This window comes from Zophobas morio, unplaced genomic scaffold (assembly GCF_036711695.1).
Source record: "Zophobas morio isolate AGI-343-1 ecotype UQ-CSIRO unplaced genomic scaffold, CSIRO_AGI_Zmor_V1 ptg000017l, whole genome shotgun sequence".
Taxonomy (NCBI): domain Eukaryota; kingdom Metazoa; phylum Arthropoda; class Insecta; order Coleoptera; family Tenebrionidae; genus Zophobas; species Zophobas morio.
This window is the reverse complement of record NW_026972122.1, coordinates 15,451,908-15,479,276: the sequence shown is the minus strand read 5'-3', so window position 1 is coordinate 15,479,276 and position 27,369 is coordinate 15,451,908. Positions and strand designations below refer to the sequence as shown.

The 27,369-nt window shown below is 31.5% G+C and overlaps 1 protein-coding gene across 2 annotated transcripts in view; it reads right to left on the bottom strand.

Moving 5' to 3' along the window:
* Positions 1-315: 315 nt before the first annotated feature.
* Positions 316-27,369, bottom strand: part of Vari (varicose) — a 59,438-nt gene continuing 32,384 nt past the window's right edge. For both annotated transcript variants that reach the window (XM_064057456.1, XM_064057457.1), the window contains exons 2-9: positions 26,019-26,140; positions 4,117-4,431; positions 3,797-4,057; positions 2,909-3,377; positions 2,681-2,850; positions 2,451-2,624; positions 2,186-2,260; positions 316-2,032 (exon numbers count right to left, since the gene is read on the bottom strand). In XM_064057456.1, the coding sequence (XP_063913526.1) occupies positions 1,856-2,032; positions 2,186-2,260; positions 2,451-2,624; positions 2,681-2,850; positions 2,909-3,377; positions 3,797-4,057; positions 4,117-4,431; positions 26,019-26,140 (1,763 nt within the window). In that variant the 3' untranslated portion in view covers positions 316-1,855. The remainder of the gene's footprint in view (positions 2,033-2,185; positions 2,261-2,450; positions 2,625-2,680; positions 2,851-2,908; positions 3,378-3,796; positions 4,058-4,116; positions 4,432-26,018; positions 26,141-27,369) is intronic.

Sequence of the window (27,369 nt, the reverse complement as noted above, 5' to 3'; positions counted from 1 at the left end):
AGTGATGCTAAGACGAAAAACCAAATAGTTAAAAAGTTTTTATGAGAAAAAAGAACAAACATTTTTTTCTACTGTAAAGCATGAAAACATGAATTTTTAAAATTAAAAACTCAACGATGGCTTCGTTCAATTAAAAGAGACTCCTATATATTATATGTATTTATAAACATTTTAGTATTCACTGATTTATACATTTATGCATATTTTCTTCTTTTCTTGTTCCGAATCCTGATCTTTTATTGATCGCGGGCGCACATAAAAAGGGTCGCTGCTGGGAAACACATTTCGCTGCTTTAAATGAAATAAAAGTAGTAATAAAAGTTTGCAGAAAAAAATAAAATTCTATTTCTAAACAATACATTAAATGTAGCAATTGTATAATGATAAAGATAAAATAATATTTAATAATAATTGCAAAAGATCATTGAATATAAATAATCTCATAAAAACACAGTTCCCTGAACACTTGGACGGCTAAAAAGATATAATATAAAGCACCTACATAACAAACACAATTCTATTCTAAATTCTAATTGTAGAAGAGTTATTTAATTACTTACTCATTCTACAATCTACTTCATAGTACGGGTGACTCATATCTTGCTCAATGTATATATGTACATTTAATAATATACTTAACATTAGTTAGGCAATTAATTGTAAGGCTTACTTTCTATCTAATCAGTGAGAGTAACTATTATTCGATGTTGCACAGCTTTGTACCTTTCTTCGTGATAAACAAATTTTCTTAATATCTATATGGAATAGCTACATTTACAAATTATATAATTATATAAACTACTTAATTCACGCTAAGAAGTATATTGTGATGTCTATTGAGAGTACAAACTGATTTCAGGCGAATGTGCATTTAGAACATTTGAAATACATAACAATAGTTTCGCTAATATATAACAAACTACAGTTTAATTTCGATATTATTCAATGTAAAAGCTACACAATGTTTAAATTTTTGTAGCAGATGTAAGTTGCAATCACTTTAAGATAGTTGCAGGTTATATAAAACGTTTAGAAGTTATAGGTACTTTATACGATGTAGGTACGCATAATAATAAACACATATTATGTACTCTGTCCATTCCAGAATGGACTATTCTGAATTTTCTGTGATAACTAAAATGCTTAAGTACTTTGACACGTAACATTTACAGGACCCGATGTTACAGATTTTATTTTGTACGATTGTGTTTCGATATAATCATTTATAATTCGTCGAACCTTCATTAAAAATTGAATCTAACCTAATCTAACCATAACCCAGTGTATCGCTGGAATAGAATATAGCTCCTTAACAGTAAATAATGTGTTTTATAATTTAAAACTACACATGTTTAGTAAAATTTGAAGGAATTCTATTTGAGATGCAGTATACTACGTGTATTTATAACAAGCAGTATGGTTTTTATGATTATTTTATAACTCCAACTACCTATACAAAAGTACTTTGACTATCCAATTATTTTTCAAGCTCAATATATATATATATATATAAAAACTTATTAGTGAAAGTTAATTATTTCCATACAAACATATTTACTATCACTCAAATCTACGACTTAGAGTCATTTGCAGTGCCTGTAGTTGAAGTGATGTGGCAGTTAGTTGCTGTAGAAATAGTAACAACAGCAACATTATTTAAATAAGCATATCTCAAATATTAACCACAAGCAATGTAAATAGACCTCCTTAGTGTAGCATAATTATAAATTTAACTGAAAATAACTTTATCTGTAGGGTTTTATCACATTTACAGGTCCTTCAAAACATATTATAAAACCTGCTTTAAATATTTCTTATAATAAAAGATCTTATATTACTTAATATTATGGCAGTATCAATAAATCCAATTGACTGGCACCCATTGATGTTCAGTTGTTAGAGTGTCCAGGGCCTCTATGATTTGTCGGAAAGTAACATCAAAATCGTTATTAACAATTACCTGATCCACATATTTATCATAAGTTCTCTGCATACTTGCGCTGTCTTCAAGTGTTCGCTTTAAGTCTTCTTCCTATAAAATATATTTATACATCTTCAAAACCATTTTCAAACAAAATGTTTAACAGCAAATATTACAAATTGGTTTTTAATCACGCAAAAGGAACAGGTTTTAAGCAAACCTGATCCACAACATCAATAAATTACTTCTACTTTATATACTTACTTCATATAAGGAGGCCAAAGATTCAAGTGTTCTTGCTCGTCGTGAACTGTATCGTATAGAACTCTGGCGGTCAAACTATCATGCAACAAAAAAACAAGCGAGGTAATAAACATTCTCAAAAAGGAATTAAAGTTTGTTAAAATTACTATTAATATCAATGGATATCTAGCACAGATATTTAAAAAATCAAAACAATTACGCTAAATTCACACTACATGCTACAATCCTGTTGATCTACCTACAATTAAATTTGAATACAACTTACCGTTAAATTTCGACTGGAATATCGTAAGTTCGAATTGCTTTTTCCTACGTCATAAAGGTTTTTTAACTGTTCCATTCCTGGTGCCGCTATGAAAATAACATACGGTAGAAACTCTGAGCTATTGTGAAGAATTTTTAACGCCATCGGACTACAATCTAGTACGCACATTTTCCCCTAAAATTCGTAACACTCAATAAATTCTTAAATACAAAATGGTAAATAAAACTTACCTGTTTTATAACATCTCTGATTGAATCTAAATGTGTACCATATAAATGACCATTATATTCTCCATATTCTAAAAATTTAGAATGCTTGATGTCTTCTTCCATAGATTCACGATCCGTGAACAAATAACTTTGACCGCTTTCCTCTAACACTCGTTGTGGTCTTGTCGTATCTACATTAAAAAAAAACATTATTTGTAATAAATCAAAGATGGTAATTTATAGTCATACATGGCACAACTCCCCCGAACTTCTCAGGGTCACTATTAATCAGCCGATTCTTCAAAGTCCTCCTCCCAACACCTTGTGTACCAATGAGGACCAAAGTTTTCCTCTTAAAAGGCGGCATTCTTGTAACTTCCTCATATAACAGAAGCTCTGCTTTATCGAAGTCACAGTTACTTTTGGATTGATAAATGATTTTTTTCTTCTTTTTTGAAATCCTTGCACCACATATGCTAATTTTATGCACAAAATCAGCTTCGGGTGCTACGAACGCTTTTCTTCTCTCCTCCAGTTCCAAAGATGGGACGAGACCGGTTCTACCGTCTCCACCAACTTTTTTGGCCTGCCACCAGTTAGGATCTCTTTGATCGACGATTTGCAAAATATCGCCTCGGTCGAAAGGTAATCCAATTTCTTTACACGGTAATAGTGTGTCTTCCTCTGGGATGTATTGAAAAAGCGCTCTCATGTAGCACTAAAAAAATAATGTTACTAAAGTGTTTTAGTAAATTAAGTCTGTTGAATTTTGTCACGAAGTTAAAGAAGCGTTACCTTTCCTGCTTGTATTATATATCACTATTTTAGAGCCATATTGAAACAAGTATTTATAAATATTATCAAACTTGATTAGTAAAGTAAAAAACTTTAAATTTTATATTCCTAACTAATCTTCTGATAACCCTTTGACCAAATAAGGATTTTTACTTTTTTGACTAATTATAAAATAGATTTATTAGTCGCGTTTTAATTTCAATTTTTCTAAACGATAGTGTTATTAGTGTATCTGTCTACCATAAACCGCCGTGTTTTAGACTTTTGTTCTTAGCAACTGCTTCATTAATCATTACCTTCGCCACCAACTTTTTTTTAATTTTTATTTTGACCTAGACATACCGTAAGTCTTTTAGCAACTCCATTCGTAGTTCCGTTCATAACAAGTGATGCATGAGTTTCCGGATCTTTCGGTTGACCTACTTTGAGCGTGACCGAATCCTTCGATTTTGCTACTTCGGTTTGCAAATCCTCGGCACTATTTACAGGTGTTCCGTTCACTTCTAAAATAACATCACCAACGTGGAGCAGACCTTGTTTTTCTATCATTCCTCCCTCGAGTATTCTCGCAATCACTAGATTGTCGTTATCATCTAATTGCACCTATTCAACAGATACAATTCGCTAAAATTAAGCAAAATGGCTTCACAATTTTCCCGTACCGTCAAACCGAGGGGTTCCCCATCCTTCTTCCGGACACCCACCATTCTTATCGCCTCCCCCGTCATCCCGTTTAATTCTGGAAATAATTTCGAAAGATCAGTTTTCACGGGCTTTGGATTTTCGCTGATTTGCGCTACTTCGTCGTGGCACTCGATGAGGGATTTAAGGAACGGGTTGGACAATAGATCCAACAGTTCCTTTGCTTCTTTGTTTTTTGATTTGGTGCAGCGTGCGGACAAGTCCTTGATGAGTTCTTTACTTTCTTTGGTGACTGGTTTTGGAAGCACTGGAAGATCTTCTAATTTGTCTTGTACCTGAAAAGAAGTTGTGTGAAATTATTATATACACTCCGCTACAGTGCAGGCCCTAAAGTACATGTTGTTCATTAGCATACTTGACATTTATAATTTGTAAATTTGGTGCATATTGTCAGGCACTGACAAGACATAGATTTTATATAAAAACATGATATTACGGCTTGTTATAGCCAATATACTATGTATATTTTTTATCAAGAAACGTAAATTGTGTTGTTTTTTAAATGCTAATAGACAGCGAGGCAAAATTTATTTGACCAGTCAAACAAGTCTTTAAAAGTAATCACACCGAAATGAGGTAAAAGCTACGTTTAATGATAAATGGAATAATAAATATTACACCACTTTTATACAACATTACCTTTTTTTCGTTGAATACGAAGCGTACTTTGAATGCAAATTTGATTACACTACGTATCATACGCGCATAGCATAATTAAACAATCAAGCACGAATATTTTACAATGTAAATTGTGGTAAAATTTTTAACATTTTTACAACTCATTATGCTGTGTTCATATGGTAAGTGTCTAACTTCAGAAAATAGTGTAAGTAATTTAATAATCAAATCAAATAATTTTGATATAAAAATAAAATTGTTAAAAAAATAGAAATTTCATTTTTGTCGTATTTTCTTACAAATGTACCTACTGTATGATACAAAAAAATTCACCGCCTCCTTATTTCACCAAACAGTTTATTACAATCTAAAAATAATATAAACCCGAATATTGTATGTCATATGCTTTAGTTATACTCAATCAGGTAACAAGAAATGTTCAAAATGACCGATTTTGTTGCAAGTACAATTTTATACCTAACGAAACTACTAGGTACTGTTTCATATACTGCATATATCATTTTTAATGTAATAATCCTTAGCACGTAGAGAAGTAGATTCGAATTCAATAAAGAAAAATTGATCGAAATTTATGTCGACAGAACTTTATTCGCTCCTGAAGTACAAGTCCAACAAATCCCGCTTCTTTGAGAAATTATAAAATTTGATTTTTAATTAAAAATTTTTAAAATAACGCTCCTGCACCCCCCCCACCATTGCTTTCGTACTCTAGGGCCTTGAAACGTCGAGAAAACATGAAACTGGCAAGTAGCCCGATTACTATACTTCTTTAGCTTACGCTCGGAAAGTAATAAAAAAAGACTACAAAGAAAATGTTTTGTAAAATTCTGAAATTCTCCAAAATAAAATTACCAACACCAAAATCAAAATTCGAATTCGATTTAGATAACTTAAAATAAAGGGAACCGCATCTCAAGGTAAAAGAATTTGACGATAATAATCATTAGAAGTTCATTTCCAACCAGAAAATGTTTTTAATAATATTGCTAAAATGAAATAGATAGACACGATTCTACGACAACTGGTCGCAAACAATTGATCGCGCGACAATTGATCGCAAGCAACTGGTCGCAGCACAATTGGTCGCACGCGACAATTGATCGCGGCGACAATTGATCGCAGCGACAATTGATCGCACGTAAATTGATCGCAGCGACAATAGATCGTACGTAAATTTATCGCAGCGTCAATTGATCGCAAGATAAAATTCATCGGGAAGTATTTTCTTTTATTAAAACTAAATATTTTGTATTCTGAATTTTAAGTTGCAATAAATTTAGCAACCAGGTAAGGTGTAAATATCGAATTAAAAACAATTTGAATATAGATAAGTGACGAAGTTTGTAGTTGCACTTTAAAAATTAAAAAATACGAGCGTAAACACCTTGTTACATAAGATTTTTTATTAATAAATTGTCATTTTGGTTATTTTTTTTTAAGAGATTGTTTCTATTTATCTCGTTGCTTATTTTACCTATTATATTATAGGAACTAGCTTCATTATAATAAGTACTCAACATAAAAACAAGTGTTTATTGTTCTTAACTAGATTACAGTTATTTAAAAAATCATATTTTTAACAACCTTTAAATTTTAGCACATTTTGATACAGAATTGCCTCTATTGTCTATTCTTGTCTTTATACATATCACCAAACAATAAAATTTATGAACTAATAGTACATCTAGAGTATCCATATGCAGCGAATGTAAATTCCACTGGACGGATATAATACTTATTTTAATCCCTTGTAAATTGCAACGGATCTTTTACAGGGTTTGAGAAAGGTTTACGTGTATTGTAAATATATATTGCAAAAACTTATTGTTAGAGCGTCAAGAATAATTTTGTGTTACCGGGAAATCTAAGAAATGTAGGTACTTATGCAACTAAAAACTTATTTTTTAATTATTATTATGTGACTAGTATTGTACTGAAGAAACATTCAGTTGTACCATATGTGGGTGTAAAAATACATATACAGGGTTAGTCACGAGAAAATTATTTCTGAGAATTATTTTTACGCAACCCAAAATACGAATACCATGTACCACTTGATACTAACTGAATTTAAAATGAAATGCTTAATTCATGATTGCTTTGAGTTTGGCAATGTCATTTTGACAATTCTGGAAAAAGAGGTTACGCGAGTGTCCATGGTGGTACCGCAGCCAGTTGGAGATCTCCGCTAGCGCCGCTAATAAGTTTGTCAGGGCTTGCTTCGAGTGCCTCTTGATCTTTTGCAACCGATTAATGACGAGAAAATTATTTCTAAAAATTCCTTTTACGATAGATATTTCTGTGACGTGTAAAACAGCTCTCAGATCTAAAAAAAAGGAAGAAATAATTGGTTCGCAGTTTTCCATGAATGACCCTACTACGGGCTACTACCTGATTTTATTCTTCTCCGCACTTTGCATCCTACAAAAATTTACAACATGGGCTGGAGAAGCCCATCACCTACATCCGGCAGATTAGGCAAATAATTCTGAGTGAATAGTCGGCCTTCCGAGTGAAAACTTTTCAAACTTCCGAAGCTAAAAATTAGTCACGCCATTGCGAATAACCACTACTCAGTGGCGTCGTCATCCTGGTTGTTTGTACTTTTTAACGGTATTCACTGTTTGTATTACTTGTTACTCGTGATGTATTGATTGATGTAAATATTTTAAATAATATTAATTAATAGAGAATATAAATCTGTTATGTGTGTTGTTTTATTCAACAAATTTTATTCCATGAGCCGCATCAAAAAAAAAACTGTACGTCACTGTCATCGGCAGTCTTATCTGGGTAATGAGGGGTACAGTTTATGACACTTTACCGGTTTGGCTCGAAACCATCATTTTAAGTCTGGCACTTTCTCCAGTATGAGTATATTCCTTTGCTCCATGGTCAAAACTAATCTTTTTACGATCTTGTTTACAGAAATAGCCAGTAGCGGCTCGTGGTCTTTTCCTTAGGTGAGGCAACATTTTCGTTTTAAAATCAGCAGAACATGTTAATTGTTCGCAATTACTTTTGTTAAAAGACAGATTGTTTATTCCTTTTTATGAAAACAATACAAATAACTCTGGGTCAGGAACATATCTTTATATGGATACACTTGTCGAATAAAAAACATTTAATTGCTTCACACAAACCAACGAGAAGGTGTAAAGACTACAGAATTTGCTTTATTAGCATTAAATATTAATTCATATGATCTAGGGCTGATTTAAATATATTAATAATCAATTAATTAATAAAGTTCTGCTCAAATCTGGATAAGAGGTTTGTAAATCTTTGACATACAATTGTTCGTCGTAAGAAAACCGTGCTTAAATATTTAAACTTTATAAGAAATTCTGGAGAATAGAAATTCTTATGTTCCTATCAGCATTGCAAAACTGCCATTTTCATTGTCCTACTGTTTTTAAGTTAACTTAAAAGTTTTAATACATAACCTTGGCAATGCACATGCAGTGAACCCCTTTCCTCGCGTCTAATTAATGCACAACTAAATACATTCAGCATCCCTGTTCAGCATTGTGCTATTGTGCAGTTTCACCGTGAGATTAAAAAATTCGATCTGATTGGCTTAAGGACGGTAGGCGTTGGTGCCTCCGCTGGCGCTTTGATAAAGCACTGATGACTATTGTCTTTCTTACAAACATATTAGCAGCATTGACTAATCGTACTGAAGATATCCGTCTATCTGAGGCATGCCTCCGTCTGAAGCTGGCCTACACGGTGATGATCAGAGTTTATTCCTGTTGAAAGCGCGTACTTCAAAATATGTTACCAAGATGCGTTTTAATAAATCACAGTGTTCTATAATAGTATATTAAAGAACGAGTTTCATAAGGCAAATATTGAGGCACGAATCCAAGTTTATAGAACGAGCGGCGAAGCCGCGAGTTATATAAAGGATGAGTGCCTCAATGGCCTTATGAACGAGTTATTTATACTATTTTTTCTACCGCACACGTTTTTTCCCAAAATTTAATTGAAATTTGCATTTTTTTTAATCTGGGGACTTTTGTCGTGGTTGGTGATGAGTTGGTCTGACACTAACCACGAAATATTTGAGGTTCGAATTTTCACAACAACAACTGTAATTCGAATCAATTCGAGTTTTTGTAATTTAAAATTGGTTAAAATGTCTTGTGAAGAAGTTACGCGTCCGGAAATATGGGAAATTTTAAGTTTACATTTGCCACTGACATTCACCTGACATTTCTCGTCATGGCTGCCAATCTTACCGATCTAAATTGCACCAGATCTATTAAAGAACGCCTTTCCGCTATTAACGAACTGCTGTGACGACATTTGCGTGCGTTAATAGCTCTATTAGAAAACCAAAAAACGTGGGCGGTAGAAAAAAGTTATTTGCTATATCTTTAAAATATGTATATTTCAAGTTAAGAGATATTAAAACAAAAACTAATAGTCAATTTTTCCAGGGGAGGCACTGCCTCCCCTGCCTCCCCTGACGAGCCGCCACTGGAAATAGCGTAAAAGTGGAGATTGGTATGTAGGTACTTAGCAAAGGGAACGAGATAAATTATTCATTCTGTCGTATCTATAAGCGCCTTATTAACAGTGTGAGCGTTCAAAAAAGTTTTGAATGAAAAAAACATCTTTGGTTTTATCATGGATTAAAGATAATCCAGAACTAATTTGTAGTGAGCAAAAAATTGTCTGCAAAGAATGCAATAAACTCCAAGATTAGTTGTTAATATATAAATTCAAATTTCTTTGCACCAAATTTATTAAAAAATATATATATTTAATTTTTTAAACTATCAAACGTAATGAAAATAATACTTTTTCACTTAAAACTGTAACGAGAGTTTTTTCACGATTTATCTATAACTTTTTAATTTGACAGTTGTAATAATTTTAAAACCATTTTTTATTAAAGAAAAATGTCGTCTAAAACGTTTTGAAAGCTATTTTTTTCACTCGTTTAATTGACAAACTTTAAACTTGTGAGAAGAAAAGCTTGAATCACTTACTTGAGCGTCTAATCAATAAGACGAATAATCCAAATGAACATTACAGTAGCATACCGACGAGATGTGTCAGCATTAAAAAAAATATTTTACAATATTTTCACTTTTTTGCACTTTGGTTTAGTCGGAAATGAGCCTAATAGTTACCGTTTTTATGGAACTCGTATGTATTTATTTTGACACTTTTTTTAGAAATAATGAAATTTTTGAGAATATAGCACATTAATTTATTTTCCTCATTCATAACAATTACTTATTTCTCTATAAACGCTATCATTTTTCGCCTGCGATCAATTGTCGCATGCGACCAGTTGTACTTGCGACGAATTGTGTTGCGATCAATTGTGACTGCGACCAGTTGTCGTTGCGACCAGTTGTCGCTGCGACCAATTGACGCTGCGATCAGTTGTTTGCGATCAATTGTCGCGCGACGAATTGTGCACGACGAATTGACGCGGTACCGATAGACACTTATTACTGAGTATTCATAGATGGTTCTACTATCAAGGGAGGGTTTGAAATGTCAAAAAAAATATGTTTCACTGTCGTAATGAGGCGGCAAAATAATTAATAAAAGACATTCTAGCCCAGGATTAATGACACGTTATACAAAGTATTAATGATTTTTTTCACCACTAGTTTCAAAAGACATCATTATATATCGTGTTTAATGTTTAAGAGATTGATGTTCTGCACCTTACCCAATAACGGATTTTTCTCCCCTACTAGTAGATAATAAAAACAATTGACAATGTTAGCATGGTTAATCCAGACTGCCGTAGTTAATGTGCTGACTTGACATTAAGCGACTCGTTTGTTTTCACAGGTTAGTTGGTTTTCATTTTCATGGATAACTTAAGTTCATTCTGACCTTTTATATTATCATTGAAGAAAAGTCAAACAAATGTGCTAGCAGTGAAAAAATAATATATAAACCACAGGAGAAAACAATTTTATAGCCTCACTTTCAATATTGCCCTCGACGCTACGCATGTCGGGTATAATTCAGCTCGACTATAAAAACTGTTTTCTCTCCCTTGATATATAATTACTGGTGTTTGAAATGTGAAGTACCGTGTGTCATAAATAGATTGGGTTCAGCAGAAGTCAGGATTTCAACATATAATTTAAAATTCGTAAATTAACATTGTTTAACGTTTTTATTCCACTTGGATAATGTGCGAATCAGCCCAAAAAAAACAAATGTTACATCAAAAATATTTGTATAACAAAATTATATAATTTGTCAAAAAAAATAAATATTTTTGTGTTTTCAAAAATTTAAACCACAAAATCGCGTCCATCAAAAATTCGCTACTTTGAAATCTAAAAGTGAATCTTAATCATGTATAACCTAATGTGTCACGTCATGAACCATATTAAACACTCATGAAACTAAAAGAATACCAACTTTGTTAAAAGGCTAGCAACATTGAACTTTATTAGCACCTCAAATTTCTCCAAACTCAAAAATAGATTGTTCCAAGGAGCTTTCTTTTTAACTATACCTTTTCAAAGAGTACTTAATTGAGGTGTTTTATTATCACATTATCAAACATTATAACTCTTTATAACGGTACTATTTATTGTTGTTCAGAACGCTTAAACGATGTGGGTGAAAATACATAATAAAAGCTCTATGGGAGTATAAATTAATTCTCTTAAAACATTTACAGATGCATTTATATTTTCTCCAAATTTGTCTTACATACTCACAATATTACTTACCTATATCGAACGTTGTTTTTTTTTTGAAAAACGTTTTCGATACCTTTTTATTTTTTGAGTTCTACTTTTCTGCTAAGTTTTCCAAATTTTTCCATTTTATATATTACTAGCGTCTCGTCCGCGTAGACGATTCGTGTTTTAAACTTCAGTCGAATTTTTAACTCTTAATCTCGGAAAATGCTGAAATACGTATTTCATTATTTGTTAGTGACCAAAATTCACGTAAAAATGTGCAATGGAAATATTTTTCCTATACAAACGATTCTTAAACGATGCCTCCAGTATAAAATCAACATCGATTTGTGCTGGGGGTTAATGTGTCAGTAAATCTTAAATCAAATTCTAGCACAGGAATTGGTATCAATCTATCAATCAAACTACAATTTATGTTTAAAAAGAACAAGAGAACTATCTCCCTAGATAGAAATTTTTTGGAGTAGATGAATTAAATATTTGATTCGAATTAAAATCGATGTACACACCAATATCTCATGAAACTAAGAATTCGAAGGTTTAATCTGATCACGTGATCAGTTATTGCGTGAATGTCAATCCAGGTACTAATATAAACCCGCTCTTAGTTATTGTAATTCAACGACAACTTGCAAAAAGATATATGGCTATATGCAAAATATCTCACTAAAATAGGTTTGAATTTGTGACCACTTTTCGGAGTTCCGTCAAGAAAAGTCATTTCGTGAATTACCCAAGAGAATGGCCGCAGTAAAGCTCAACAGGGAAAAGTGCACTGAAAAAAGCCCGTCTCTTTTTATTGAATCATCAAGCAACGAACCGACATACAATTATGGGACAGTTTGCAAAAACCAGTCTTCATCACAATAATTTAGCTTTTCTGACTGGTTTTTCTGGATTCTACATTTAATATAATTCTTTTCAAAGCCCATTATAGTTTTCTCTTCTCAGTCATTTTAGTTTTAATAGTAATAATTCATTCTATATTTTTTGACACAATCGGTCGCACTTCTGTCGTGAGTATTAAAGTTCAACTAATATCTAGCCAGTACGTAAATTTAATTAAAAATATAACAGCAGTATCCACTTCCTTGGATGTACTAAAAATAAAATACTTAAGCAGCTATTTTAAATAATTAAGGAACGTTCTTTGTGTGGCGGGAGGAGAATTTATACAGTTTATGTTCTCAAAATACGGTAAGTAGGTACACTGTAAGGTTATCTGCCATGTCATTTGCATGATTCAAATGAAAATACATATTATACCTATCTATGCAGCACTATATCGCTGAAATCTAGAAATATACATTTTAAGCTATTTCCAAAACAACATTTAAAAGTTACAACTATCTATTTTCTTTCTGAAGCTATGCTAGTGACCTGCCAATATTTTCGAAACCCACAAAATAAGAGATTGGCCTATGAGAAGAACAGAATACGGTGCTGGAAAACTGTGGTGGGAATTAATGGATGCGTAAAGGACGTAATCGTTTTCTACCTGCGTTTAGCGACAACCTGTAGAGTTACGTAACCTCTTCGACTTTTGGCATGGAGCAGGTAAAAATACGATAAGGGAGGAAGTCAGGTGTTAAGGACGTTTTCTTTGTTTGCTGAATATAACGATGGGGTGCCACTACAATCATTTGTTACAAATCTATAACAAACAGATATCTTTCTTTCAACTAATAGGGTACCGTTACTTTTACGCCCTTTCAATTTTATTTGTTATCGCAGAAAGTGAAAGCTACACACAAACGACCTACTGATAATGAAAACGTGTTGCTTAATAAAAAAAAATGCTAGTTGGATAAATCGAGCAATTGGTAACGTAAAGTTGCAAAGAAATGTTTTTAGTTCCGTTCAAATTAAAGTAAACAAGGTTTTGTTGTGATTAAGTCAGCATAACAAATTTACATAATCAATTCGTAACAGATTTTTTTCTTGTCACGAAAATACGAAAATTTATTAATTATTTACATTCTGGAGTTGACTTTGCCATATACATATTTTAATCATCTACATACTGTGATATTTTTAATCAGAATTTGAGCTGAAACTGTTTAGCTATTTATTAAAATATCAAGAACACACAAAATTCACAAATAAATTTAATAATGAGAATTTATGCAAAAGCACGTAGTTTAAATTTTTAATAAATCTGGTAAAGTTGTTAATATTCATGCATGGTTTTACCATTGCAGCATGTTTAGCTAGAATAATTACTGAAACATCAGGTGTTTTCGGATTAATTGTAAAGTATGACGTTGTAAACGTGTTACGAAGACAGCAACGCCATTTTCAGTTTCAGAGCTAAAATGTTCCAGTATTCAACATGAAGTAGGTCGGTACGTGCTCCATGTGATGTTGGATGTGTTTAAATATGTAGGTAGCCATTGGTTTAAAAAACAAAGCGACAAAATTCTGCTGCGTCTTGGAGATTAATATTTTAGTTTTTCTATTCTGCTTAGTTATAAATGAGCAAATAAATTTTTATTAAGAGTAGGCGTTGCCTAACAATAATTTAAGCATGACTCTTAGTTCTAAGCCTTAAGTTTTTATGTGATTCACAATAATAAGAACTGCATTATAATCAGATTAAACTTGTACAAAATGAATTAGAGAAGCTAATTTCACTATAATGCAACTTTTACTTTGAAGGAAAATCTACTTTTCATTTATTAGACATTAGAATTGCTTTCATTAGAAAAATGGCACAACTGAGAAACAATCCAAACCTGCATTTAAAAACCACACGTAGTATTGTTGAAAGTAATATTATCATTACAAACAATAAAAATATGACTGCTTTTAAAAAAAAATCCGAGGTTTCAAATCAATACTAATTTTTACAATATCGTTAATTTGAAGGTAATTAAGTATATGGTGTTTTAAAGAGGATGGCTTAATTAACCATTCTTGCAAAAATTAGTTTCTCGTTTTCTCTAACTACCGATGCAATCAATTTTACTTTGGTAAAAGCACCTAGTGAAAGTATTGCAAATATGCACTTAACTATTACCTACAAATTTGTATAAGCTCATTAAATTGGAACCAAAAGCAGTAGAGACCTTTGAGTTTTAAGATAGTGTATATAGGAACGACCTCATCATGAATTCTCACGACATGTTTATCTGCATTGTTTGTAGTTACGTCTCTTTCTACGAAACAAAAGATAAAATTCTTTGCTGACCACCGAAATAACAATTGCTAAGACTTCCATTTTATTAATAATTTGGACAAATAACTTCATTTCGCAGAATTCCCCGAGTTTTAATCATATCAAGCTTGTTTCTTCTTTGAAAAAGGCAAAATAATGCAAACATTTAATTGACAGCTAATTCCTCTCTACATCAACAATTGACGGTTTGAAAACAGCCTTGAATACATTGCATTATAAAAGTCAAATCTATCGTGCAATTTCTAACAATCGGGTATCAATGTTCCGGATTGATAAGATTGGATACTTAAATGTTTACATATGTATAAAAAACAATGTAGAATTCAAAAGCAAAATTAATTTCGTATATCTGGCATGTGAGGGAAAAACATTGGAGTCCACTAAGTAGCAAAGTTGAGTTTCTACCACCAAACAATTGATATTGATAATATCTTTGTGTTGTTACAGTTTTTTTTAGTATTGCCCCAACTAATTCCGTTGTTTATTGTCTAGAATTTTTCCCATAATTCAATACCACTAATGTTTAAATAATTAATTTAAACTTTAACCAAGTATGAGAACTTGAAAATTGTTTCGAATAATGTAGAAAAATTATCGTCTTTGTTATTTTTAAGTCTGAGAAAATTATAATGAATGCTTAGAGAGTAATTATTTTTACATACAATACTACATATGTACCTACTTATCCTATTTTACTTAGTATTTAGAACCTTCGAAAAAAGTGGATTATTTAGGTAATGTAGACCTTTTTTCAAGGTTTTCGTTTTTTTTTAGAAAAGGATAGGTTACGGTTATTTACACTTAAGACGTTATGTTATTACTTAGTATTATTACAGTTTACCTACACTTTTTCATTTTTCGTGAGAACAATTTCTGCTGATTTTTCAGTAGGCAGAAAGTATTCAGTTTTCATAAATTAGAGGGCATAATTTTCTGGTACATGAATTTTACAATAAGGTGTAAATTAAATTTAGGTAGATATTTACACAAAGTACGTTGCCGCATGAGAATTCGGTACCACTCACACTCGAGCCAACATACTCTTACACAGGTGTGGCAAGCATAAGCGTACGGCGTACCTTTAAACATGATTCACATATCAAGTATTTAACAAAACTATGGGATGGCCAACTCAACTTAACATAAAAGTAAAACAAAAACAAAATTAAATTTTAATTTATCGATTTAAGTTTACCTTTTTCAACTCAAAACACCAGGTAAGCAAACAAACACATCATAAGAATGACGTCACCCTCAACATCAACAATCAAACACTGATAGAAAGTTCACATATTTTCATGTAGACTGACACAAAACGCAAACAAAAACATCAACAGTCAAAGCACAAAGGTTGTAGGACTTCACGGTGACGGATTTACCGAAAGGTGAGAATAAAAACGGTTTCAAAAGCACTAAACGCAGGTGTTTTTTAGGTACGTATACAAAATACGCGACCCGCGAACCCAACTTGCCTGGTTTCTGATACACGGAGAAACCGTCGAGTGAGTGGGGGCACCGTGATGAGGTAGACAGTCCCCCACGATCAAACTGCAGGTTAATTTCATTGCCCCGTTAACTAGCGGAGATGTCGCAAATAAGTCTATGACACGAAATTAAAAGCGACCAAGTGCACTTTAAAGTATCATCAGTTCATCTCTTAACTCGAATTCCATTTGTGTGTAACCTTTTTTTTTTTTTACGAACTCAACGTCCGCTGCCGTAGAATTTTTTTTTGTATAAAGCATGCAGAAATGGGCTTTTTGTACATCATTTTAGTATTACAAACATAACCATCAATTATTTGTAATATTTGAATTAATGTTACAATTCAAAGAGCTGTTAATTTTTAGCTTAGATGATGTTTTTTCATGTTTTTTTCCACGTTTTTGAAATGTTAATTTCGAATGAAAATTTTGCTTTAACGCGCTCCATCAATACCAAAGCAATCTGTTCATTCAGAAAATAATAAATTATGGTATCTCCAGTTAAGTGGTAATTCATAAAACGTAAAGATCTGATACGTAAAAATCCATAGCTAAGTATTTTTACAAATTCGAAAAGAATAAACAATATGAAAATCTACTTTTCTAGCAACTTAACTGGCAATAGTCAAAATTTGTAGTTGTTATCAGGCATATTTCAACCGAAACGTTCTCAAAAGTTTTTTTACTTAATATTTTAATATGTAACGTCTTTGACTTTTTGGATTCAAAACCACTACACTTTTTTTTGAAAAGTGCAGACGCGAAACAAGGATTTCCACAATTTTTTGTAGTAACAGTTTATTTGTTTTGTAGGTATTTGTATAAATGAAATGATAATGGAACATCAATTAAACGTAACACTCCTACATTACGGTAGTAAATTGTTGTACATGTTTTTGTAAATAACTGAAACTGATACATTGCATGGTATCACAATAAAATACCTACTGCAAAGTAATCGCACTAACGTATGATATGATGCTTCTTATCTTTTGTGTCATAACTAGAGTGGACACGTAAATTCTCGAAGTTACAGCCTTCGCCCTGTGATTCAATTTTACAGTTTTTTTTTTAATGGACAAAACATAATAATTATTATAAATGTAACAACGAACTATTAAATTTTATTGATACTATTTTTTGTCAAAATACATTATTTATTTTATAAGGTTAGGTCAACAAAATACAAAAATACAATAATGTCCCACATAAAATTCTGTGACCTTATACCATATTAAGAACGGATAGACATACTGAAATTCTGTACGCTATTATTTTTAGCTTTAATGGTACGCTATATTTTTCTAAGTAAACTGCAACATATATATTTTTATGAATTTTGTTAGATCATTAAATTACGATTGCAGAAAGATGAAACGCTCATTTGTGTTGTGTTAATTTTAACTGGAAAAATATAAATTAATTAAATGGGGAGATAAAGATACAATCATGGAAATAAATGTACAAACACAAAATTATTACATTACTACTGTTAATTTTTAACGTCAGAAATCTTGGACTACTACAATATTTCTTTGCTACTTGTCGAAAATGGTTCAACCTTTTAATTCCAAAAAACATTTAACACGAAAATTGGATTTGTAATGGAAACCCTACTCGTCGGCCAGCTCGCAGCCCAGATTTAAGGTCTATAACTTTATTGATGTAGCGATACACAAAAGATGTGTCGTATTTGCGACCCTTGATGTAGAATGATAGCACAGTAACACAACACAACTGCCACATAACCACGTTATACATATGTTACATTTTTTATTTGTAACTATACTGTAGCAGTTATGTAACAGGTTATATTTACACAAAAACATAACATCTAACATAATAATTATTTCATTCAACTTCAGTTGCTTTTGCTTATATTTTGTATTTTTCTATCAACTGAAAATGAATTCAATACTTAATTGTTTGACATCGTAATTTAATGATGTACCAAAATCCCTTAAAAATATATACATTGCAATTTAAAACAACTTGGGGAGGGATTAAGGTACTCCAAGTACCAATGTAGCAAGGTATGACTTTGGACAGGAATTGATCATTGCCCTTGGAAACATACTTAACTGCGATCTACTGAAACAACTATAATTTTAAAACTAAATTTTTGCTAAAAAAATGAGAGTAAGGGAAATTGTAAATATGGGGTTCGACAGTTATTGCCAGACATTCTACTTTATTATCTTATTTGGAAAACAGTTTCGAGACAATAGATTTTAATCAGAAAAAATACCAAATATAAACATCGACAAACGTTAAAATCTAATTATAAAAGTAAATAATTAGTTTCCACTAAAAATCAGGTATCAGAATTTCTTGCATGTAGAGGATTTTGCATCATGATTGTCAAACATTTTGGCTGGATGAATCATATTCATTGGGATGAAGAAACGACTTACTAGTATAGTTTTTCTATGACAAAATGTTTCTATCAAATAAATTAACTCTTAACGCTTAACTTCATTCAAAATATCATTCAGATTAAAACGTAACTTCATATTGAAGCTACTCAGTTATATGACAAATATTGTTAATTGTTACTTTTTTAGATACAAAACTGGAACTGTCTGAATTCTTATTAGATATACCTAAAAAAAACACCCTACAATGGAGTATGGCTTGAATCTTTAGGATTAACTCCGGTCCAAGGTCATATCTTTTTACACTGATACCTCAGCTCCGATCTAAACTGATAAGAGCAACAGTTGTAAAACTTACCATTTTTAAGTTACAAGTTTTAAATCCACCCAAAGTAATAAGTAACAAAATTTGTCATATAACAGCACTAAATAAGTGTAATTAGAGTCAGGTAGATATTTGCTGGACCGGACTGAATGCCATGCCTGAAAGGGATGACGGCGGACCGGAATTAAGGTGGCTGATTAGTAAACGCCCGACCTGGACCGGAGTTAAGGTTCGCCGAAATTTTTTGGAACGGTCACATTTATAACAAAGATTTAGGATAGATTTTTTGTGATAAAAATTATTTACAATTAATTTTGTCTTCTGTGCAACAAAGTAAAACTTTTTGTGAATGAAGTATAAATCATCATTCAAGAACTTGCAATTTCTATCAAAAAATAATTTTGCTCAGTCTCCATATATTTATTTTTATTTATTTATTTTTTTTTGAAAAAAAAAAATAGACAAATATTTAAAATGCTAAAGGTACTTTAAACTAAAATACCCTCAAGTTCTGTGGTGCGCATTTGAATATCTCTTTGTGAAACAGAAACAATATTATGTAGTTATTAAATCTATTGTATCTAAATTAATTTAATCAATATTGTTGTTATAGATATGCTTCCATAGTTACACGACTACAATGGGAATGTGATGGCACTATTTTCTTACCTATATTATTTAGTATAAGTCTTGAGGGGAATTCATTGTTTTCATCCCGCGTCTTTCACCGCCGGAAAATAAGTTCGCCACATGGCATCACGATCGATACCAGTGAAAACTCACTACGAGTGTATATTTTACACTTTCAGTGATTGCAATATAAGAACTTATTGCAGGGTTTCTTTTAATTTAAAGTGAACGAATTTGTCCAATGATAATTAAAATCGTTGCTTCTCAGACAACTATAACTATTGCACTTGTAAACACTAGCTTCTAACCCCTAAGTAGCAAACGGAAATACGCCAAGAAAAGGAAAATTCACTGTGCCATGCGCGCAAGGTAGTGTGTAATGAGGTATTAATTGTTAAGTTACAAACACATTTATTAACTAAATACTTCTCTAGTGGTTCATTGTATTAGCAATTTGTGGTTATTTTGGCAACTGAATTTTTGTTTTATCATATACAATGGTTTGATACCTGGTATTAGTTTTAATATACAAAACCAAAACCACAATATAATTTTTTGTTGAACTGAAACATAGAGACAGTTTTTATGGTAAGCTTTATTTCTCAAAAAACACTTTTTAATGATAATTCATTTTGTAACATTGCCAAAGCAACGCGAAAACAAGCAATTTGGCACATGTTGAAGACCTGTGCTACCCTTTGTAACTTTACTTTTATTTAAATAAAGCCAAATAATAATTTTAGCAAACATAAATGTTAATAGTCAAATGTATATCGGTTGATTATTGTTATTTGGAAAAGAACTTAATCGTTCAGGTTTAAGAGAAATTACTTCAGCTCTATTGAATTCTATTGTGGAATTTCACAATTTGAAGTACAATCTTCTTAAATGGTAACTTATTTTTTATGTTGTTTATAAAAACGTAAAAAATGTATTTCCTTATTTTTCCCTCAAGTCAACAGCGTGTTTCTGTAGCAACTACACTACAAACACACTTTTATGACGCTTTCCATTTAAAGCTAAAAGTGTAAAGTGAAACAGTTTGTTAAAAAGTAATGATGTGTCCATTGCTCCAGCATCTAAAGCATATCTAATTTAAATACTTAGAACTCTGAAACATAATCAGACAAGTACATTCATAAAAAAATATTGTTTTCCAAAGACCAAACAACTCAATTAAAATCTGTAGAGTGTATTTCGACTTCCTTAGGTCATCACTACAACATATTTTAGTGTTGTTTATAATTTGAAAATATTTAATTTTATATGCTTAAGGTAAGTAGACTTCTAACACTAACAAACTTTAGCAAAATTACGTAACCAGCTTTTAATTAATCAATAGTATTAATTGAGCCATTTATTATTTTTTTAAACCTCTTGCAGAAATTGTTCTAAAAACAAAAATTAGTGAAGTTTTTTAAGATAAATACATACATTTTTATAATTTTTTTGTTGATATTTTGAGATTGTATTAAATGATTTCTTTTTAAGATATATTCGTTAACAATATTGTCTTTAAGTAAATAATTTTCGTTTCTGTGCTGTGCTTTGAAAATCCTTCGCTCAAAAACAAAGGAAACGTGTTTTTTTTTTATTATTTTAGAATGTAATGGATTCTACAACTTCAAAATTCGCATAAACTCTTTTTTTTTTTAATACGAGCAAGAAGACATTTTAAATTTCACGTTGTTAATATCGGCAATGTTTACTTATATTAAAATTTAAGATAAACTGGGATGTATGAGCCAGTTAATGATAAAAACCAAAATTTAACATCAATGTTTGACTAATGACAAAACTATATGCTAGAGGGTGTTCATAACAATTGTGATAATGATTTTTTTGGAATTTGGGGTATTATAAACAAATTGACAGCACAGTTTCGAGTGTTGTTATAAAGATCACCACCTTATGCGTTCTGTACAGGGTCTGTTCAACTATAAGCATGAACCAAACATAAGGATATTTAAAAATAAATTGATGTACATACCTCCAAAAGCTCTAAGAAATAAAATATGTTCAAGGAAAGACGCAAATTAGAAATTATGCAAGGTCTCTGGTCTTTATAAAAAACTGTTACATGAAAGTTGGTAGTGATTTTCATTTTTCAAAATGGAAAATTTTAATAATGTATATTATATTAGAATTCTGCGGATAATGTTAATTCGCTTTATGAAACACATGAGAGAATAGTTGATAAAAATAGTTTTAATTGAGCCTTTTCTTGTATAACCTGCTACAAAACATAAACAGGTGCTACTTAAATTAAAGAAAAGTAATGGGATTGAAATTTTTGAAACTTTGGGAAATTTAGGTACCTAACCATTTTTTATTTAATTAATAAAATTAATGAAGTCATTTATTTTGGTTCACTCATTAAACATCGTATATTCAGAATAAAAGTTGCCAGCGGACCTACACTTTGTGCTTCACTGGACTAATAAAACATGCTTTTCAGCTCACTACTGCTTAAGTTTGGTATACCTACGAGTATGTGGCCTCGAATTTTGACTAAAAACTAACTTTCATCTCAAGGTATAATACTTACTTCAATATCGTCATTTTTGCTATCTTATTTAGGATAACATTTTAATCTTTAATGCACAAAATATTAAATAAAAGGGATTCTGTAGCAGTTTTAGCCAATAAATTTTAAAAAGTAATAGTTGGTTTACTTTTTTGGATCTATCTATTTCTGTTTTACGTTTTTCTTTTTTTTGTAAATTAATTGTGCAAAAAAGTTGTATTAACCACATGAGTTGTAAGTTCAATTAAGTAAATGTCTCGGGTGAGGACCTCAACACATTTCGGTCGTACACGCATTCGGCATTACCCTCGACTTGGTAAGCGGTCTTCTGTATAATTTCACATTCAGTGATTTTATATTTCCTTCATTGAAGAGGATAATACATGTTGTGCAACAAATATATTGTAAAGGAAAAAATATTACATAGGCACTACGAAGAATTACTATTGTCTTTTAAAGTATACATTACCATCAAATATAAAAAATACTTTGTTTAGAAGCAGGAGCAAATCGAAAAATTCAAAAATTACGTTATATGTCCTAGCCAATTCTCATAATGTAAAAATAATGTAAATATAAATTTCACGCGACAAGTTACATTACGAACTAAAAGTGCTGGATGAATCATGAATCAGTCTGATTAAAGTTGTTTTCAGCCAAACGTTGAGCACTGGGAGTTCACCACAGGTCAAAACATTTGTCATCTTGAACGTCCCACGGAAATTCTTCATTAACGAAAGCTTTCTTTCTTTGGCCTGATTTGTTTTAGGTACTTGATGTGAACATAACATGAACGGAAACTACTGCAATTAAGAAGAGGCTTTGTTGTAAGTCGTTCACTTGTGGAAATCATACGATGTGTGATCGTATGTGTTCATTCAAAACCGAAAATGCAATGAAATAGCAAGTTCTAATCGAAAATCTACCTTTTTAACACCGAAGAATGGCATTAAAGAATTATACGACTTTCACAATAAGTTTACCAAGTATTTTATCTGGAAATGTAAAATAATATTCTAGCATAGCTGGAAATATTAGAATACCACCTGTGCTTTCCGACTTCCAATCGATTCTTATGGGAGCGTATGTGTCTGTATTGTTGGTTACATAAACTGGACACGATTCCTTCATTTTAACTATCAACATGTTGCAAATGTATAGTTTTTGATGGCTGTTGTTCTGCATTTATCACATATCATGTAATTTACATATTGCAACTTTATTTCACACTTTTTATAACATACAATTTAAAATATCGGGCCTCTATATTAGTATAAACTGGTTTTATACATTATTTGTTATACTTATGTTACTCGTATTTGGTAAATATGTATTATAACCATTTTTGTAATTCTCTAATGTTTAAATTAGATAAAAATACAATCAACAAATGGAATGTCCCAAGATATAAAAACCGCGTTATTTTACATACTTAATTAGGTAAGTAAGGAATATTTTATTGTATTAAATTAAGTAGTAAGTTTCGTAGAATAATTTCAAAATGTTTTTAATTAGCTTTTTCTTATGGTTAAAAATGTCAACTAAAATGTTGCTACATTTACATTTTCACGCGTACCTACATACTAAATGATACTAACATATTAAAATAATTGCCTTAATTCTTAGTCAAAATTACACGTGTACATAAGATAACAGCTAATTAAAACATGTTTTTAACCTAATTTTTGTAAATAGCGAAACTCTTTTTTCTATGCGCAGGTGTGTAGCGTTAAATTGCACAATAAATGCCATAATTCATAATATATCAAAATGCTAACGAATACAGTCACACATAAAAGAGTAATGAATATTGATTTATTAGGAATTGCGTGACGTAAGAAAAACGATAGCTTTGCCTACGTCTATATCAAACTTACGGAGAGTTGAAAAACCTGTGTTAATTTACATTACATGATTTGTTTATATTTTTATTTTGTTGATAATGTTGCAGTAAAACCAACAGATTATCTGTCATATTTATTATTAAAAAGAGAATAATTTGGAAATATGAACATTCCGCTTACATTGGCGTCATTCCGTAGTCGTTTACGATTGTGTAGGGAAAGATAGAGGGTAAAAGTGGGTACAATAGCTTTGACCTACAATTAAATGCAAGTTTTCAAAGTAAACAAAAAATATGATGACCAACTAAATAATTTTAGATATGAAATATTTAATGAAGTTGTAAGCTAAGAATTATTTCTTATACTTATTGCCAATTACCGTACAACCTTTCCCGATATCTAATACTTAGTTATTCGGTCCAGTTATGTTGTAAACAGAAATTTTAACTGATGTTAAAAGAAATGTGTGTTATTTTTCTTTCGTGCACCATCACGGCAGCCTGGGCAAATATTGCATATATGTCTAACGGGTGTAATGATGATCCATCGTTGGTATGTCTGAATTACGACAGTCTAGAAATACCTCGTCTTGGCGTTGCGCCTCTTTTTGTCCCACCTTCCCCTAGGTATGAGTACAAGTTAAGTTATATATCTTAAACTGTTTAACATCGTGAGGGCTTATATAGTGATTGTTCTGCTGATCGGGTTTGGCCTGGAAAATTCAAATTTAGCTGCAGTAACGCGTAGATATATTTCGGGAAATGGTTTTAATTGGTTCGATTGTACCTCCCACTCGCCCCACTATAACTCATTGTTCACTACCACTTCCGTCACGATTGGTGGTCCAGTGCAGATTTTTATCATTACAATGGAAAAAAGAAATTTCGAAGAGTAAGAAATAGAGCAACTGCATATGCATTCTCTTTTCGACAGTCGCAATCGGTTCAACTCAAGGACCTTGTATTTTACAACAATATTAATACAACGTCCTCAGTTGCTCTCGCATATGCAAACACTACAGCTTCTTAAAAATCTAATTCTATGGTATTTTGCCTCTTATTTAGTTAAAAAAGTCCCCTTGTAATTTTTATTAAACATTTTAGTAAATTATTATTCACAGACTAATTTTCTCAGGGTATAAATGTGTAATCAACAACTCGAATAAGATAATTAAATTGCATTTGATTAGTATAGAATTAGTATGTATATTTGAAATTTATTTTATCAAAACTAAGAACGTAGCCAGAAAAAAAAATGAATATAGTGTACACAGGACTTGTTACTGAACGCTGACTTCTCTACATCGCGTGAATTATCATTAATTGTTATTAACGCAAAAAAGTCAAAGATTAAAGTTACGCAGCTCTTTGAACAGCAAAAACTAATTTTATTTTTTATTTTATATCTTTAATTATAACGGGTGTTCAGTAGAAAAATCGCTCAGAGTAGGTGTTGGAATTTCATTTGACCCAAACGGCATGCCTATTGTTATAACATCCATTTGGCATTTGGCAGAAGTAACCTGTTATATGTTATAAGAACAGGCATGCCGTTTGTGTCAAATAATATTCCAACACTTAGGACTCTGAGTGATTTTTCAATTGAACACTCGTTAATAATAGGTACCTAATGAGATATCGAGGAGCACGAGCTTATTGACTTACCTCTCACCTGCATATATTACCGAGTGATTAAGTGGATTATTCTTATATAATTATATTTCTAAGGTTTCACGTCCCTGAATTCATTGTAAATGCTTCAGTGATTCACAGATGACAATGCATTGGACGATATGCACAAAAGCAGCAATAAACAAGACTAAAAATTTGTTTTTAGTCACTGTTACATTTAAAAAAAATTTTTACTTTCTGTTAGTTATTTTTAAACTTACTTAAAACAAGTTATTTAATAATATGTGAGAATAAAAATCCTCACCGAAAAGTATGCCTAACCACAAAAGCCAATATTCCTTTTTAAAGCAAGTTTTTTTTTTGTTAAATTGGGATCCAGCTTTACTTTCATTTGAGGCTTTCTTGAATTAACTACATTATGATTAAGCAAAAATTAAATTACCAACACGGCTGCTGTAGTGCTGATAAAGTAGAGGTCGTTGTAAGTTGACAGCGTGTTTTGTTTTACGTAATTGAGTGTTTTCTGCTTACCTTAACTAAATTTTTCATTATGGGGCTGTCCATCAGTCCCTTTAGGAATATTAAATCAGTCTCATTAATTCCACTAGTTCCGTCTATGTATTCGATACTTTCCCTAACGTGTTGGAATGCATCTGCAACAAATAAACAAAAAATTACTTATACTTATTAATCGAATTTCAAAACATTGTAACGTTTACGGTTGTATTTCTTTGTTTATACTTGCAAATATCTCTCGTTTTGTATTATTGTTTGTAAGGTTATGCGAGAATCCTATGAGTCTATGAAAATCGATAGCTAATTCTGATTATATGTTGTTTACGTTGACGTCAAATATTTACCAAGCTGATTCCCCTTAACAAGGAAACGAGTTATAGGTTCTCGACTTGGTTTAACAGAGAATGTAAGACTTTTATACAGTTTTTTTGATAGATGGTCTCATATATCCCCGTCGTAAACAACATACGTTTCAAGTTTGCATGTTTCGTTTATTATAAATCGAAATAGAATGTACCCTCGAAATATGGTGAGTGGTGTTTTCTCCTGCAAATTTTTAAAAGTTGCGCAAAACTATATGTCTAAGCTAAGATCTCCAAAAAGTGTAAAATCGGTTCATTATTTCAACAGTTCTATTGTTCGACACGACTTCATCGTCATTCAATCAATAAGCTGATTTGTAAACCTACTGGTAGTGTATATGAATGATGTGCATGCCTAATAGTAATAATAAAAGAGAGGACTGAAGTAGGTAAAGTATGATTACGGCGTTATCCGGCTGCCCAGAAGCAAGAAGTGTTCTAGAGCAGTTAACGACAAAGTCTTGTGAAACGCTTATCAGGCGAGCTAAACTTATAAAAAAAGAAAGATGATCATACTCTTGAAGTATGTGATATAAACCATTTTTCAAGAGGTGCATTCTGGTTTAAGTCTGCAATAAAAACAACGTCAATTCTTCAGGATTTGAAGGCAACGTATCCGACGTTTGCACTTTAATAAATAATAACTACTCTAAATGAACCGAAATGTCTGGAATTCTTTCTGACCGAGACGTAAGCATAAATGAAGTGGAAAGATTTTGTTAATATGACTCGCCTCTGAGAATTTTATATTAGGAATACAGAAATACTTATTTAAGCTTTGTATGCATCTTTTTGGATTAATTTTTGGACAACAATAGGAACCAGTGGAGAGTTGAAGGGTTCTCTTCTTCCGACAAAATATCAATTGTTTTTATTTCAGGTACCCGTTTCAACCATAGCTTTCATCGGCCCGTATCGTCAATAATTTTTTCCTAACCAATTTATACCATGTATCTGCGGATTATAAGCCGAATGTAACATTAAAAAACTCAAACAATACCGTA